Below are 18,288 nucleotides of genomic sequence, written 5' to 3'. Positions count from 1 at the left end.
TGGTACTAAAATTCCAGTGAAGACTTACCCTTCTGTAAGTATTTCTAAATGTAAGCATAAATAGTTTGAAACAGCTTGAGAAACTGATGCTTCCCCAGATCATTAATAATTTGTGATGTTTGTGAAGCTGGTCTTCTATGACTGCCAGCCAGCTAGGGAAGTGTTGGCTGAACACTCCTGTCTCAGTGAAGAATCTCACCTCCTTAAATGGAGAATTTTTCCTATTACATCATAGTAGAAAACTTCAAGAGCTTCAGATAAAATGGAAGTATTCACATAGAGCATATCACTTAATCTATTTTATCAAATAAAAGCACTGTCTAAAGACTGCTATTTTTTATTCAGAGTTTTATGGAAAGTCTTAATGCTTGGTCTCTGAATTTTGCATATATTACTAATGTTAGAGGAATTTTTCATGTAATCTGTGTAGTGTAGAACTGCAGTCAGTCCCTAGAAGAGCAGGTAAATATTAGATGAAAATTGTCAATTTTTAAAAAGGAACCATTTCCTTATGACTTGTTTTTTCTAAACCTCAGCTCTAGGAATAACTTTAAATTCTGCAGTACTTCTGAAAGAATGGAAAATGCAAGTCCTGTAGTGAGATGGTCCTTAAGTACAGCTTAATTTTAGCCTGGAAATTTTAGTTAGGAATCATGGAAGCTTTCAGACAGAACTGTGAAGTGCTATTTTATTTTAGGCTCAGAAAGGGGTGACCACTTTATTTTAAAATGCATTTGTAAGACAATTTTACTTTTGAGTCCAAGCACTTAAACATTATCTGCAGTTTACACTTGCCAATACTTTCTGTAGAGAAAGAACATCTGTATGTGATTGGGAGTAGCTGCAGTTGAGTTGCTTTTTATGCTTGTTTTGCAAAATGCAGTCACTGTTATTCCACTTCCAAAAAGTAGATCCAGCTTTTCAGGCAATCCATCAGAACTGGCTGGAGAGGGTCAAAAAAATTCTTAGCTCTGTTGATGTGGATAGCATTGAGACAGGTCCATCACAGTATGAGAACCATATTCCCAAAATTCTTAATGTTACCTGCAAGCCAGGAGTGTCTGAACAGGCAAGAATATAGCATGAAGTGGGGAGGCATGGATATCTGAGCTCATGCTACAGGGTTTCAGCAGTGCAGAATTTCAGAAGGAAAAAATAACAGAGTTTGCTAAACTAAACAGACTCTGAAACAGTCAGTGAAGCTTCTGACCGATGAAGGGTGTTATGATTTTTGAAAGCAAATGCCTGTTACAAGGCTGATTTCTCCACCCTGAGAGAGGAAGCCTCACATTTATCAGTTGCTTGTACCAGCTGAGACATAGATTGTGTGTCTTAAATGAAGAAACCTTCCTGTCAGAGCAGATAGGAAATTATATCAAAGCAGTCAGCCTTATTTGAGTTCTGATTTATTTATATCATATACTAGGTGCAGAAATCAAGCAAGCATGTACAAGCTTGAAAATGGCAGCAGAATGAAAAGTCTGGGGAGCAAAATATATATCCCCAAAGCTATGCTTCACTGTACCAGTGAAGAACAACATTCAGTCAGTCTGGCTCTTCTGTTATAATTTATACAGGCAAAATCTGGAACAAAATAACAGTGAGTCAGAATTACAGCAACAGCTGTGCCAAGAACTCTTGTATAGGGACAAGACAGCTGACAAGGAGTGTAAAGCTGGCTGGAGACTTACTTGAGGAAAAATGAAGGAAATAATGACTGCATTCCCTGAAGAAGAGGCAAATAAAAAGGCCTTCTATGACCTATAATTAAGTGGAAGAAAAGAGGTATGATTTAGAGTGTGTGTGGTTAGCAGGAGTTAAATTTAAATGTGGTCTGAGTTTACAGTCAAAGAAAAGAGTATCCCAGTTCTTGTTCTCAGCTGCAAGAATAAAACCAAAGTGAGCTGGTGTATTGTAAGCAGTCATCTGTCACTCTGACACCACAGCAAACTGTCAGTTTTGCCAAGTTCCATTTTTTTTCCCTACAGATCTGGTCATATGGCCTACAGGTGATGATACTCACTGTTTAAAATGTCTAGGTGTGCTGTGCTTTTGTAGAGTTACCTTCATCAGAGCTAGATGTTCCAGGCATCTCTCAGCTGGAAAATTTGAGCCTGGAAATGTTGAGAGTTATATTTGGGAGTTTTCTACTACTGGGGATTTGCTTGTCCCATAGTTTGTAACTCGTTCTGTAAAAGTTTTCACTTGTTATTTTACATCTGAGAATGAGGTTGGGGTTTTAGTCCATATGAGGAGCAGGCTGATTAAATTCATGGACTATCCAATGATTTTCTCTTTGCTAGGAACTTGGACTTCATATGTTGTTAACTTTTGTTGTTGTTCCTTCTTGCTAATATTGACTCCAGCTGTTCAAAAAAAGTTCCTTCAAAACCTGTTCAGCAAGCAAATCATGGATTTAATCAATATCATGGCTTGTGCAGTCTATCAGACTTTTTCCAGGATCAGATGCAGGTGATGGATTGTACCTGTGTTTCTACATGTGTTGTTTTAGCATGAAATCAGATCATATTCCAGGTTGAAGCTCTTTCATCCAGTGAGTTACTGAAGTTGGAGAAATCATGTGTTGTTTTTGGTAAGATGTGAGAAATTTTCTATCGTATAGCTGATGTGTTTCTTCCCCCTTGGGATTTGTTTTGTCACAGCTGGCACGAGCCACAGTACGTGATCCCAAAACTGGTGTCCTTACAGTGGCCAGCTACAGGGTATCCAAGAGGTAAGCAGAGGGAAGGGCTGAGCTTTAAGGGTTTTGTGCTTAACAGCTGTTGTTTGCTACCTCCTATGTCTGAAAACCTGAACTGCTTTGCATGTAACCAGAGCTTCCCCAACAAATGCATGGAAAATGGCTCTTTTAGCCATCTGACGAAGGAAAGGGCAGGAGAATCCTTCTGCCTTGGGAAGTGTGATGAGGTGATTGGTATTGTAAAATAATGTGTTGCTGTCCTTCCCACAGCTCGTGGTTGGAGGAGGATGATGATCCTGTTGTGGCCAAGGTGAACCAGCGAATGCAGCAGATCACAGGGTTAACAGTGAAAACAGCTGAGCTCTTGCAGGTTGGTGCACTGGCTTCATCCTGGGGGAATTAGCTGCTGGTTAGGGTGCTCTGGTGCAGACAGATGTATTCCCTGTGTTTGCCAGGCAGAGAAGGGTGGAGATACCAAAGCAATATAAGATAACTTCATGCAGGAATCTGATATTTATCAGTTTGTTCTGAGGGAAATGCCTGCTGCTTATTTTTTAAGTCTGCAAAAGCTTATTTTCTGTCCTAGTTCAATGTTTCTAAGACTCAAATATTTTTTGCAATAGTCTGATATGAATTCTGCTCTTTGGATGGCTGTTGGGAAGAAGAGTGCCAGTAGTACAGCACTGCCAGAATAGCTGTATGTTAGTCTATTCACTGTTTCTCTTCCTCCATGCTCCTTGAATTCCTGTTTCAGAGCTTGATAGAAATACTCTTGATTACAGGCTATCCAAAGAAACCAGGTAATTGTGTAGTGGTCTGGGAGACACATTAAGTACAGCCTCAGAGTCACTAAAGCATATTATGTGATTATAAAGTAAATGAAGAGGTGCTTTTAAGTTAATTTTCTGTGAAACTGGAGAGGCATTTGCATGTAACAGATCATACATGAGTGGCACAGAGTCCAGTTCTGTCCCCTAGGCTGAACTCACAGGGAGTTGCACACTTTGATCTGCCTTTCCTTCAGAGGAAGGAAGAAAAGATGTGGTGAAACTATTGCTGCTGAATGTTAAACAAGCTGTTGTAGTGATAAGTACAAACCCTCAAGCTACAAAAGGGAAAAAGCACTCAAGTTGTTTCTCATCTGTGTACCTCAGTTCCGGCAATCTAAAAATAAATTCAGTGTACTGTAGATAATCATCTTGCCACAAAGTGCTGTTTCTCAGAGCCTGCTTTGGATTTCTGAGAGCAAGTGCTGTTCTGCAGCAGTCACTTGCAGTTCAGTACATATTTATGTGCTTCCTTCTTCCATGCTGTAGGTTGCCAACTATGGAATGGGAGGGCAGTACGAGCCACACTTTGATTTTTCTAGGGTAAGATCACATTTGCAATTATTTCTTAAGGGGGTGGGGAGGAGGGAACAGTTTGGTCTGAGAGAACTTTTGAAGGTGTTTTCTGTTAAAGCATTTAATATGTAGCCCTGTTGCATGGATGAATTATGAATTCTGAAAAGCCTTTGCACTGCCTTCTCTGATGCTGAAAGTTCAAGAGAATAATGAACAAATCTCCCTGCTTGCCTTTGGGACCTTGATTCCTTACACAGTACAGAGACTCTAAAACAGTCATGCAGCACTTGAATGTGCTCTTTGCATTGTTTTATTTGTAAACTGAGGTCTGCAAGCCCTGGGTTATGAGTCTGCCCTGTTCCATTAGGCTTCTGAGTTCAGTGATGTTGTCCAAACCCTGCTTTGCTGGGTGCCTTAAAGCATTTTGCAGGAGCTGACTGAGGAGATGCCCTTCCACCTTCCTTCTGAAAAGTAAACATTATGGAAATCCTCATGGGTTGTACAGCCCTTCTGGCAGACCCCTGAGAGTGGCTGCAGCACTGGGGTCTGACAAGAGTTCCCTGGGTTGGTTTTGAGGGCAGTGCTCCAGCACAGGTTGCATGCACAGGTGCTAGTGCTGGGTCTTCACGAGGCACTAGAGGGCTCTGCCTGGCAAAGAACAGCTCTGGTTTGCTGTGGGAGAAAAGAAGAGCAGATTGTTAATAATGACCCTCAACAAGTTCATGGATGTGCTAAGCATACTGAAGAGCTGTGGTGACTGTTAACTTCAAATATAAAATCCATGTGATGCCTTGGTTTCTGTGGTATTTCAGTGGGATCTGGCATAATTCAGATTGTCCCAGTGGTTTTACCTGGTAGGAGGGATTGCTGCAGCCAGAGTATACAACCCAATAATTGAGTGCAGAATTGAAGCCTCCCAACTTAGCACTGTTTAAAAAATAAAAATAAAATCCAAGTTTTAGCACTATGGAAGTTTGTATTCATTAGCTTTGGCCCATTATGAGAATTTTCCTCTTAACTTCAAGTCTGCTTAGTTTCCTGAGTTGAGCAAGTGTTCTTAAATTCTCTTCAAATCCTTTGAACTCAAGGACCTCAGGCATCAAATTGGCCACTGTGGACTTTACTTTTGGATTAGGAGCTGGAGCAGAGCTCCACTTGGAACATAACCTTGGCTGCATTTGTCAGCTGAGGCAAGGCACTTGCAGAGGTTGCCACAGTTCGGGTCTGGTCCTGCAGGCTCTCTATGGATTACAGACTTGGTGTTGAATAGAGGTGCTGCTGTGTCTCCCCAGCTTCTGATCAGCCTTGAAGCTTTTTATTCCCTCGCAGTTCTCAAATAGAGGCACTTCAGTAGCTGCCTATTACAACTTGGAGATTTTATTGGTTGTTCAAGTTAGATTTTTGCTGTCGAAGTTCAGAAATTCATTGTTGGACCTGGGTTTCACAGCAATAGCAGTAACCAGGGAATTCTCTGTATCTCAGTGTTCTTGTGTTGGCTTTTTTGGATTGGATTTGCATATGCAAGTCTTGGGGTCTTTATGAACACATTTCAGGAAAGACCACTTGTTCATTAAAACATGCTTCAAGCAGATTGAACTACAACATCTTAGACATGGTCACTGTGGTTTTCCCTGCTGTTTGTCTTTTTCAATACTGATTTATTGTTTTCTTTAAATGTTGAGCATTACTGCTTTTGTGTGTAAAAATGCATCTTGATGTCTCCTGACTGGAATGACTTCCTGACTATTAGCAATGTAAATAAATTTCTAATTTCATTTTTTTGAAGGAAAGACACTGGTATTCTAGATGTTCTTTCTGCTTCTACACTGGCACCAGTGTGATCTCAACTTCAATAAATGAAATTCAATGTTTTTTACAGACTAAAGACAATTTGATCTTTTTGATGTGGTCTTTAGTCCTAGACAGGCAACCACCTGAAACTACTCTATAGTTTTGTCTGCTGTCAAAACATGCATTTGCTCTTCTCATGACAGTATTTCTTTGAGTTGTTACATTTACAAGACTGTTATCTAAAGCCCACTGAAGATTAATTTTTTGTATTCTTGTCAGTTGTTGACTTTGGATCAGTGCCCAGAACAATAAAGGCCTGTTGTTGACCTTGCTTGGATAACATCTGTGCCACAGGCCCTGAAAGCATTGCTTCTATTCTCCCTCCAGAACTGTTCAGTGCAACTTCTCCTTGTCACATCCAAGTGCTCTGTGCATGCAGCTGTGCACCCTGGCTGCAACTTGTGATGGCTTTAACATTGCCCTGTATCACTTGTCCCCTTCCTGTTCCAGCTCTTTAAATTGGGCTTGAGGATCTCTGCAGAGCTGCATGTGGGTAGCTCTGGTGAGAGCCTGTTGGGAACCTGGGTTAAAGTTGTTGTCTGTTGCAGCGACCCTTTGACAGCACACTCAAATCGGAAGGAAATAGGCTAGCGACGTTTCTTAACTATGTAAGTACCTCTGTCTGTCTGCTGGCTGTGAGCTGGAAATTTGCAGTTATTCTCATTTAATTTTATAGAAAGATGAGCCAGATGCTTTCAAGCGGTTAGGGACTGGAAATCGTGTGGCCACTTTTTTAAACTATGTAAGTATGATGATCCTTTATGCATTGAGTGTAACTTCAGCAGCATCTTTTTACAGCTTGTGCAGTTGGTTATGTGTTGAGGTTCCCTGGCATCTGGCAGCAGGGATTTCATTATTCCTGCAAGCATCAGGTGCTGTCCCATCTGAATTGATAGAATTTTGGTGGTACTTAATGTCAGAGCAGAAAATTTAAATTTAGGACCCATCTTCTCCTTTCAGTCACTCTGCTATGGAATCTTTTACCTAAGTGGATTCCGTGGGGGAAAGGAGACTTTGGCTTAATTCTGAGAGGGAAATATGTGGGGTACTCATGTGGTATGCTTTTGGAGAACTTGACTAGCAGCCACTTAATGCAAGACAGTCATATTTTTCCACCACTGTCTGACAGCACGTGATGTTGTGGTCTGTGATCCTCTTCCTCAGCTGTGTGGCAAAGCCAGAGTTGCTCAGTTGCTCAGCACAGGTGCTGCTTCAACAAACAAAGGCAGGCAGAGCTGAGGAACTTGGTGCAACTAGGTTACAGTGCAGATTTGAAGGATTCATTAGTTGCATGCATTATGCAGCCCACAGACCATGTACACTGGAATCCTAAACAGCTGCCACTGGGAAAAGTGGCCTTGTTTTCACAGTAGTCTTCTGACACTATTTTATCTATCAACCTGTACCCACTATATCTTTAGGATCACTTCATGTTCTGTGTTTAAGATTTTAGTGATATAGTTTAAATATTTTTATCACAGAATTTTAAATTGGTTGGCTGACATCATATTTTGAGAGTGAACTGCAGCTCAAAATAGAATCAGAAACACTATACCATTCAACTTGGTATAGTGGGGAGGCATATAATCTTCAAAACAAGAATTAGAGTAAGATGGGTAACTGTGAAATATTCTGCTGCAAAGAAATTTTAAATTGAGTCAATCTTTATTTTGTTTGCTTCTTGGAATTTTGGATGAGCTTTGATTTAGAAGGAACAATACACATCTTCTCTGCCAGTTGTACATGGTCAAAGGCACTTTGCCCTTGTTTGTCCAATACAGAACTCATAGCACATCATACATGTACCACCAGCCTTACTAAAAAGAGTTGTTTTGTGGCTAAGATGTGTATTAACTTGCAAGGCTGCATGCACACGCTTTCTAGCTGGAAGGGGCAAAAACCTGTGCATCTGTGGCATCTGATGCCCTTTTATTGTACCAAGCAGGAGGACACCAGAGTGGTAACAACATTTGCTATAAACAGAAGTCCAAGTTACAATAGGGATTGTGGGGATTTGGGGAGTGTATTAAAAGTAGTTTTAAGTTTGGTGGGAGTTGGATCTGACTAATTTTTCTTTTAATTAGAATCTGACCCAAAGCTTACTGATGTCAGTGGAAAGACATTCTGTTTTTCTAGAAACTTTGGGGTTTGAGTCAAGTGTAGAATTTACAACAAATCCATTGTTACTGATGAATAAAATAGGGTTAAATTCATTCCAGTGTAGTAGGGCAAAGCATAAAGATCCATGGTTTTGTTTAGAGTCACATAGCTGTAGCTGTTGGAACTTGAGCTGCCTAAAGCACTTGAAATTGCATAAGACTGTTGGTGAACAGCACAGAAACAGTGCAGAAAGAGAGGTTTTTCTAATAGTTTGTGTAGTTTTTGAAGTGGTTGACCAAGATGCATAAACTAAATTATGAAAATGAGTTCCAAAGGCATGGTTTCAATTTACGAGGAAATATGTGGTTTAACAGACACTTGTTTTCCTAATTGGATCATAAAGTAGAATGAAATTCTTGAAACCAGCTTACTCTGAAGTCCTCTTTCTTGTTCTAGAGTATTAGCTTATTAACATTGCAGGTACACAACTTCCAGTGGCTATTTGAAGTAGAGGATACATGATCTAGGAAATCCATATCAGATATACATAATCTGCACAAAAGCCTTCAGCTGAAATAAAATGCTTCACCAGCAGGTGCTGCTTCTACTGCAGTTTGTGCTGGTTGAAGTGCACCCTCCTCATCAGTGCTGCTTGTAGAGGTGCAAGTGGAAATGTCAGGCCTTGGGACATTTATAGTTTGTGGGACTGTATAAAAAGCCTTGTAAATGTACAGTTTGTGGACTTTGTTTTCTCAGATGAGTGATGTAGAAGCTGGAGGAGCTACCGTTTTCCCAGATTTTGGGGCAGCAATATGGCCCAAGAAGGTAAAGTCTGTTTGTGTGTTTGGGTTTATTCCTTCTCTCTCCATTTCCTGGCTCTCCCTCAGCACAGTCTGTGTAAGTCAGCTGATGTGACAAGTGCAGTTCATTGCAGCTGCAGTGATCTTGCAGATAAAAGGGCATCTCCCTTTGCTGGTAATGTGTGAAGTGACCAGTTTCTCTGTACAGCTGTTTTTAACAAAGTAAACTTGTGTTCAGTAGAATTCCTCTGTCCTCTGAAAATGGCTGTACTAGAACAGGACTAAGAGTTTTTCATGTGGTGTTGATGGTGACCTGTTAAAGTGCTTCCAGCTGCCTGTAGCTGAATCCATGGGCATCTTCCTCCCCTTACTTTAACCTGGTTATGCTGACTGAGTTCTGACTAATCCAGATCTGATTTCACTTTTCAGGGAACAGCAGTGTTTTGGTACAATCTCTTCAGAAGTGGTGAGGGGGATTATAGAACAAGACATGCAGCTTGTCCGGTACTAGTAGGGTGTAAATGGGGTAAGTAATACTTCTTTGGAAACAAATCCTGAAGGAAGGCTCATGTATGTAAAGCTGGGGATACACTGACCTCCTAAAAAAGCATTTAATAACCTGGGTACTCCTTCAACCACTGAAGTAATTTGGCCATAATGAATTTTCCTGCTGTTGATCTCATGAAGTATTAAGCAGCTGCATGGTACAGCTATAGCTTTTCTAGTGAGTTTTTGTGTCAATGGAAGCACAAAGTGTAAGACTGTCAATGGGTTTGTGTACTGCATCAGCATCAGAATGACTTGGATTATCACTTGGCTAGAATCAGGTCTAGTCCTACAAAGATCTACCCATAGTTTGAGCTGCAAAGGGATGAGGGCTCCCTGTAAGGTAAATGGGAGTGTCTGGACATCAGGAATTTCTGCTTCCTGCTGAAAGCTTATCAAGCTTCATATCATCTGTTCCCATACCTATATCCCCTAGCCTCCAAGGTATGCCCCTGGATTGCCAGAGCATGCTGACTGTCAGTGATACAACCCCAGAATACACTGCTCTGTTAGTGTTGGCTCCAGAATAGTGCATTGTGGAAGATCCTTTCTTCCCCAGCCTTTTACATCTTCCTTTGTGTTTTCCCTTGGGTGAGTTGAGAAGTATAAGCATGGATCCCCAAACTGAAAGATCACCTAAAGCATCCATCTAGGTTGTGATGATATCCACACTGGGTACATGGTGATAACTAATTCCAGTTCCCTGTTTTCACAGTTTCAAACAAATGGTTTCATGAAAGAGGAAATGAATTCTTAAGACCTTGTGGGAGAACAGAGGTTGACTGAACTCCAGCCTGCTGCAGACCTTTGTTTCTGTCTCCTTTTCTACTGTTGTTTGTTCCAGTTCATTTCTAAGAAATGATCCATCTTTTTCTCCCAGAGTCCTGGCACTTTACTACAAAAGAACAATAAAATATGTAACTCCTGTGAAAGAAAGTAAATGGCATTGTACACATTGATGTCTTTTGGTTGCAGTTATTTCCACATTTTCTCTGCCTTCCTCCCTAGAGTCTCCCTCTGTGGTAGTGGTGCAAACAGTGCTGTGATCAATTCTGTTTGTTTGGGTGCTTGGTCTTGTGCCTTTTGTACCTCAGATGTTAAATATTTCTTTGAACCAAAGTTTTTTTTAAAAAGAAGTTTTGTGTACATTTTGATTTTATTGTATTTCTATGGATCACAAGTTTTAAAACAAAAATAAATGTTCTTTCCATAAAGTGATTATCTATTTGGAGTCCTTGATTGGTGCATCAGTATTTGGTTTTAAGGAACACTGGGCTTTTACTTTTTCTCTGAAGGCCTGTTGCCTTGTTGCCCTTTTCCTATAGAAAATACATCATGATTTTGGACAGTGCTCTGTCTCAACACATATGGAAATCAGTAGCATGTCTTGCAAGCAAATCTTAATCTACTTCTGTAGACTGGAGGAGGGTTTTGTCATGCCCTTCAGGGAGACTGGGAATAATCATTCCCTGTGATTCTCCTTTGCCCTTTTGCTCTGTTAACATGTGAGTATTGGCCCCTTGCCAACAAATGGAGGACTGGAATGAGTTCCCATATCTGAATTATTTACAAAGAAATTAGAGTTAATTGCTGACAAAAAAGCAAAAGTTATGGAGGAACAAGCAAATGTTTCAGAAATGTGGGTGCTTGGTGTTAGTACTGGGCTCTTGTACCAGTATGTGGCTGTCCAGCTGAATTGACTTTGGAACCACATCCTGCTGTCTTCTTGGGAGAGACTGGTAGTGTGGGAGAGTTTTACATGTTAGATAGAATAAATGTCATTAATTTATTCTATCAGTATTAAAGCAGTGTGCCTCAGCAATGCATCTTCATGTGCTCGTTTATTTTATATGTAAAGAGCTGATGAATTTGAGAGTTATTGCTCCATTTAGATGCAGCATGCACCTGTACTCACTAAAGCTTTAATTTTTCTGTTAAACATGCACAACTGATTGAAAAAAGGAGGCTTTGCATTGTCCAGATAGAGACATGCTGAGCTCAAATTGTTAGTAATACTGAAATGAGAATCCAGACTTGTGACTAAGCTTTGTGTGAATACTTAGGTAGCTATAGAAACTGCAACATTTTTTTCCTAAAAGCTTTGTAGACCCAGCACAGCAGAGCTCAATAGCTGCTCTCTAATCTCCTAGGGCCCTTCTTTGCTTGCCATGAATTTTGTGGTTGCTGGCTGGCTGTTCAGAATATCTCATTGTTGACCTCCAGTTTTCTCTTAGTAAAATGTCTCAGCATAACATAAACTTAAGAAATAAGGAGTTTTGCTTTATAACAAAGTATTCAATGTATGACAGTCTTGCAGATGTGAAGAAGTGATGGTGAGCCAAAGCCACAGTCTCTGGTTGGAGCACTCTGGGTTTCAGGGGAAGGAAGAGGAGCCTACTTAGACTTTGTCGACGTGGTATGTTGACAGATAAAGTTCACATCAGGACTCTGGCCAAAATCTGCACATCCCATTTCTGAAATAGCGTAGTTGGCTGGGAAATACCATTGTTAACTGTGTGTTATCATATTGAACTTGTAAAGATAATTTTACTTGCTTGTTTTCTCTCAGAAAAATCCTATTCTGTTCTTGGTTGTCTTTAACCTTGCTCCCACCTAAAGTAGGAGGCAATGAGTGTGGGTGCAGAACTGCTTGAATGCCAAGCTGCTTTTGGTGCTTTATGCAGGATTTGCTTACTGCTAATCTGATCTGAAGAGTAATACATAATAAATATAATTTGAGAGAAAAGAGCATATGTGGCTTTTGAGATTCAATAACTTCCCAAGCATATTTGTGTAGTCTGTCACATTATACTCCCTATTCTGTCTCCTATCATTGCAGAAGATGAACAGCATATGGCAGTTAACCTAAATTTGAGCCTGAATTAATTTAAGGGATAGTTCTTAGACCTAAAACAAAGAAGTTTCAAATGGTGGAGCAAATCAGCCTTCCAGCATATAGGCACAGGGAGTTCCTGACAGCCTATTACTGCTAAGGGAAGTACTTAGTGCTCTTGTTGAGTCTGTAGTGGTTTTTCTCTTGACATCATGTGTGTTCTTCTTTATTTCACAGGGTTTAAGTACTTAGCACAGACACTGCAGAGGCTGACTCTGGACCAGTGGCTACCAGTCACTTTGAAGTGCTTTGGACCTTTTCTGGCCACATCTGGTGGAATTAGCTGGAGATGAGGTCTGCAAGGTCCTGCTCTACAGTACAGATACTGGTGAAGGCTGACACCATATGAGCTCTTATGGAAAGGTGATTTTCATATCTTCTGAAGGTGTTGTAGTCATGGGAGGAGCAGCCACCCCTAGCCCATGCCAGTAATCCACATTCTAGCCTGAGTGCTGCTTAGGTGGATATAAACTGGGTCACTGAGCAGTTGTGCAGCCCTTCAGCTGGGTTGGGAAATGACCCAAAATATTCATGTTCAGCTGCACAGACTCAGTGAATTGCTTATCATTTTTTCCTGCATTAGAAATTACTTGTCTTTCCTGTTACAGTAGAACATCATGTGAAAACCATCAATCTAATCACCTTAGATGGAAAAGCTGGTATCCAGGCTCAAATGTGTGGTGGGAGTGGTGAAAGGGTCTGGCTGGGATGGACATGGGAAGCTGTGCAAGCTCTGGCAGAGAGCAGTTGACATACTCTGCTCAGAGGGGGACCACATTTGTTTTACACAAGACAGTTCTATACCTTGGCTGTGCTGTGGGCTGCCTAATTCAGGAAGAGGAAGGATCCTTTTTCAGTGATGCTAAGTTGTGTTTGAGATGAGGGTGGTGCATGTGTAAAAGGCAGCCTAGGATCTAGCTGTCCTCCAAGCCTCTTTCTGTTCTTCCTGCACCCTGAGATGGTGCTGGGGTGGCTCAGCACAGCAGGTGACCTGTCACTAAAGCCAGGCAGTTCATGCCCAAAACTTACTCTGCTTGGTAAGGATTTCCTCAAAGACAGACTTTGTTTGCAAAGGCCTGGGAGAAATGTCCCCCAGGTATTTTTCAGTTTTCAGAGAAGCCCTTAGCTCAAGCATGCACATCAGGATGCTTCTTCTGAAATTCCTGATGAGGCTTTGAAAGAAAGTCAAGGATAAAATCAAACCACTCATTTAATGTTAGGATCAGCTGGGTCAAGACTCACACAGAGTAAGAATTATTTTTCCTTGAAATCTGTTTTTCTCTCATGCTCTAAGGCCTCTCAGCTGGATCAGCAGCATGTAGGGAACTGGGGTCATGGTGCCCTGAGCTCTCCTGGCAGCACCTTGCTGTGTAAGGGCACGTGTAACCAGAGTGTGACCCAGCACACTCTTTGCTGGGGCAAGGAGAGAAAGGAACCTGGCTGCACTTGGAGTTTCCAGCTGCTAGGGCATGGCAGCTGCAGGGATGTGATGTGCTAGTGTGGAGCTGTGGTATTTGCAGGGGTCCCCAGGACCGGGTGAGAGGTGAGTGAATCTGACTCCATGTTCTCAGAAGGCTGATATGATATTATATGATATTACATTATATTATGCTATACTAAAACTATACTGAAGAAAGTGAGAGGATACAGATAGAATGCTTAACAAGAATGATAATGAAAAACTCGTGACTGACTCCTCAGAGTCTGACACAGCTGACGGTGATTGGTCATTAAGTAAAAACAATTCACATGAAACCAATCAAACATGCACCTGTTGGTAACCAATCTCCAGCCACATTCCAAAGCAGCAAAACAGGGAGAAGCAAATGAGATAATATTGTTTTTTCTCTGAGGCTTCTCATCTTCCCAGGAGAAGAAATCCTGGTGAAGGGATTTTTCAGAAAATATGACAATGATAGGCAGCCCCGTGGCTGCAGCTTGTAGCTCAGGTCAATCTCCCCGCCACAGTGTGTTCTGATGTGCATCTTTGTGTAGCCCAGCTAACAAAAGCAGCTGTGTAGCTGATTATTTGCTGGCCAAGGCGAGTATGAGTGAAGCTATTTGGTGGTGTGTTGTTTTGGGCTAGAAATATACTTTATCAGATGTTTCACATCAAGATTTGGGTCAAAAAAAGCAGACCTCATGTCCTGATTAAAGGACAGCTGTCTGCCAAGGAAGGCAGGAACCTCCACTGGAATAGAAAATTTTACTCTCTTCCCTCCAAATTATTATAACTTTGTATTTAAGGGGCTTTCAGGCAAAGGTATGGGAAAGCAATAACAGCTCTTTGCTGGTGTGGGTGTGTGTGTGTAAGAAGGCAAACCAAGGGCGGCAGCAGCAGCAGCCCCAGCCAAGAGCAGGAGCGGAGCGGGGCCTCCCCTGGGCTCGGGGCTGTCCCCGTGCTGCAGTTCCAGGCACGGCCAGCGGGGGCGCTGCTGGCTCCTGGCCGCGCAGTGATTTCCTCGCTGCCCCTCCTGAGCCCTGCGCATGGTGTGAAACGATCCAGGAGTGAGCTGGGGGAACACCAGCATCCCCCTGTGTGACTGCTGATTGTTCAGGACATTGGGCACTCAGTCATTCCTTATGGCTTTGGAGGATATTGCTGTCAGAGTCCATATCTGCAAAGGTGATAGAAGATCGATGTATCACATTGAACATTCAGACCCGATGAGACCTAATGAACTTTCTAAATTTTCTCCGCTTGTCTGGGCTGGGGTGGAGTGACTCACCCACCGAGGTTCAGCAGTCCTGTGACCACATCCATTTGTAGACCTGGACGAAGTCTCCAAGTGATTCATCGCCTGGAAGAGGAGCTGGCTGATCCTGGCACTTATCCCATCCTCCACAGAAGATGAATTGCATCCATGAGGCTCCTTCCTCTGGCCCTGGAGCAGATGTGTGGGATTTGGTACAAGAGGGGCAGCTGCAGTCAGCTGTGAGCATTACCTGCCTGCACTCCGCGTGTGCAGCAGCCCCAGTGGCATCACTGAGCCCTCTGTGGAGGGTGCAGCCGCTGCTGCTGCACCCCGGGCAGGCTGGCAGTGAGAGCTCACCTCCTCCTGCTACAGTATGGCTTTGCTTGTTTGTGCACTGATTTCCTCCACTTTGAGTAGGCACAGACAAGTGAAATGTTTCTGACTCAGTGAGGTATGGGAATCTGTGAGCCTTAGTACCATCTGTGGCCTTAGGCTGTCACTTCCTAACAAGTGTTAATTTAGTCATGCTCTCCTCTCAGCTCTCACTTTGTCCCCACATATGTATTTTGGTGGGAGAAACACTGCTAAATGTGTTCACTCACCCTTGCCTGCAGGATGGAGGCAGTTGCTGGCTGTGCTGTCCCCAGCCTGCAGGATGTCACCCTGCTAAAATGCAGCCAAGTCTGGCTCTTGCAGGTGTGAGAGATGAGGTAATATTTTGCTGCTGCCAAAAGGTTATTAGGTAAAAGAACGAAAGTTGTTGGTTCTATGTGTTGTTATTTGTGGTTTGGATTTGTTGTAGTTAATTTGTTGGGTGTTGCTGTGAGCTGGGAAAGGGGTGGGGTTGAAGACCTGACCAAAAGGAAGTGGGATGAGAAGGGAGGGGACACAAAAATAAGTGGTCAGGAGAGAATGTGGGTTCCTGAGTGCCCAGCTGATGGGAGAGGGGACAGGACCGCCCCGGCCCCAAAGGGCATAAAAAGTTGCCATTTTTTGGAGGGTGTGTTCGGTTCTGGGGTGAGAGAGGCTCACAGCTGGCTCAGCTGAGTCAGTACAAATAAACAGTTTTCTTTTGCTTCCACGACTTTGTCCCAATTTAAATTGTTTCTAAAAGTTAGTTTATTTCTAACACAAGTGTCCTTTACCAGGCAAGGGCTTACTGTGTTTCCAGCACAGCTTTCTCCAGCCCCTCCAGCAGCCAGGAGCACATGCTCTTGTTCTGGATGTGCTGGCTACAATTGGATCCCCACCTTCTCCTGCAGCTCAGCCTCTCACAGAGCTTGCTGCAGCTCGACTTAGAAGGGGGAGCTGTTTCAAATTAGCAAAGAGTCTCAGGTAATTGAGCTCTTATTAATGTCGTTTTACCCCTGCCAAAATAAATGACAGAAACCTCCTAGCAAGCTCTCTGACCAGCTGAGGCTCTGCTCACTGAGTCCCCCATGGACACTCCATACACAGAGAACCAGCTGGGTACAGTGACTTGGTCTGACATTTTTGGGCACTGTCACTATGTGGAAATGTTGTACTATGTCACATTCAAGCAAGAAAGAGTTTGTACATCACATAGTTAATTTAAAAGAAACTATTTCTGCATTGACATGTTGCCTAGGAATTCAGACTGCTCCATGACTCAGGTTTGTACCTCAGTAAGATGAACATCTGAGTTGTTATATGCTCCCAGTTTTGAATCTTCCTTCCCACAACAGCTTGCCTATGACTGCACTGCCCATGAAAGAAGAGCACTGACAAAAAAGCTTTGAGTAAGAAGCTTTGCACAGGCTGCACTGCTGTGGTTTTCATCTCTGTGTTTTGCTCTGAGTAAATGATAGCTTGGATTTTCAAGACAATTAGCCTGGGTTTACTCACAGGAAAGAGGAAATGGCAAGCTGGAGTTGGTTTTGAAGCAGTACAGGGGAAACATTTGTAGAACTTTGGGTGTGCTTAAAGGTAGAGGGGAGCAGCCATGGACTGAAGCCTTGGTGAGAAGAACCACATCTGCCACCAAGTGGCATTGCAGCAGTGTGTGATGTGCCCAAGGACTGATCAGAATGTCAGTCTCATGTGCTGAGGACTGACCAGAACCCCATGGCAGCACTGCCAGGACTGGAGTCAGAGCTAATTAATTTAACTTCATCTTCCAGCACTGCTCTGCTCCTGCTATCCTGGTGGGCTGCTGCCAGATGGGGTTTGTCTCACCCAGTGCCAGGTGCCTCCTTAGGCAGGAGGAAAGATGCAGGCATTGAGGGAACAGCAAATGGAAAATACCTTTCCCTCCATTAGATCAGAAAAGGCACAATCAGGCTTGGGTGAGCAAGTGCACAGTGATCCACCTGTGAAAAAACCCCTTCCTCACTTTTCATGGCTGTTCTGGGGCACCTATCTGGTTTTTACTGAAACAGCCCAAAAACTACTTTAAGAGCTGACAGCAGATAAAACAGGCCAGGAAGGTTTTTGTCTCTAAGAATTCTTGCCTAAAGGCAGCACAACATGGGATCTTGCTGCATGAAGAAACCACCATCAGGCAGTAAATGTTCTCTAGGAAATGCCCCAGCACAGCTCCAGGGCTTGATACACAGATAAAGGCAGCTGCATCTTCCACCCCATCAGTCACAGGTGCACAGCTCAGCACTTCTCAGAGTCAAGGCCTGGGTGTGTGGAGCCACTTGTGCAGCCGAGGTGATTGGGGGGCTGGATAACACCCAGTGAGCCCAGCAGGGCTGAGCAGCTGCACCTCATGGTTCAGGAGGGGCTCTGTCCTGGGAACCCCCCAGAGCTGCCCCACCAGCACCATGCTAACTCAGCTTTTCTTCTAAATATTTCTCAGGTTAAATCCCTTATGTGTCCTGTACCACAGTGATGACCAAGAAATACCTTTCTCAAAGAAAGGATTTACCCAGCCACGCTTGTGTTATCAGAAACATTTCCTGAGCTATTGATACATAATAGCCCCCTTTAGCTGGACACTTGACCTATCCAAATTCTGTTTGTAAAGTTACAATGAGTTTGCAGTTTGGGTTTAATCCTATGGGAAATAATAACTTGGGAAATTCTTCAAAGACAGCACTGTTGAACATTTCCCCTCGACCAGGATTGACCATGGCTGGCTCTGAACCCTGCTTGTCCTCTGGATGTGCCACCAGCTCGTGCTCAGGCTGCCACGTAGCTGCAGCGTGGCTGGAGAGCTGAGTGGGGAATTGGGAGGCTGATCCTGTGCAGCTGGGCCAGCTGCTGGCCAGAGCCACCAGAATCGTGTGAGAAGGAGCATTTGGAGCTTGGGAGGGAGAAAATAATGGAATCATTCGGCTGGAAGGGACCTGCAGCAATCATTTGGTCCAACTGCTTGGCCACTCCAGGACTG

General features: G+C 43.0%; 1 protein-coding gene across 3 annotated transcripts in view; it reads left to right on the top strand.

Annotated features, from left to right (window-relative positions):
• The window catches only part of P4HA2 (prolyl 4-hydroxylase subunit alpha 2), a 28,117-nt gene extending 17,558 nt beyond the window's left edge, over positions 1 to 10,559 (top strand). Inside the window, exons 10-17 of one of the 3 annotated variants that reach the window (XM_066559903.1) lie at positions 2,664 to 2,734; positions 2,972 to 3,071; positions 4,018 to 4,071; positions 6,444 to 6,503; positions 6,572 to 6,637; positions 8,752 to 8,820; positions 9,225 to 9,321; positions 10,057 to 10,559. In XM_066559903.1, coding sequence (XP_066416000.1) covers positions 2,664 to 2,734; positions 2,972 to 3,071; positions 4,018 to 4,071; positions 6,444 to 6,503; positions 6,572 to 6,637; positions 8,752 to 8,820; positions 9,225 to 9,321; positions 10,057 to 10,127 — 588 coding nt within the window. In that variant the 3' untranslated portion in view covers positions 10,128 to 10,559. The remainder of the gene's footprint in view (positions 1 to 2,663; positions 2,735 to 2,971; positions 3,072 to 4,017; positions 4,072 to 6,443; positions 6,504 to 6,571; positions 6,638 to 8,751; positions 8,821 to 9,224; positions 9,322 to 10,056) is intronic. The other 2 variants (XM_066559901.1, XM_066559902.1) reach the window with 2 other exon arrangements.
• Positions 10,560 to 18,288: the final 7,729 nt, after the last annotated feature.

The sequence above is a fragment of the Molothrus aeneus genome, chromosome 15 (genome assembly GCF_037042795.1).
Source record: "Molothrus aeneus isolate 106 chromosome 15, BPBGC_Maene_1.0, whole genome shotgun sequence".
Lineage (NCBI taxonomy): Eukaryota > Metazoa > Chordata > Aves > Passeriformes > Icteridae > Molothrus > Molothrus aeneus.
Note: the sequence above shows the minus strand (reverse complement) of the source record. Positions and strands in the feature narration are given on the sequence as shown.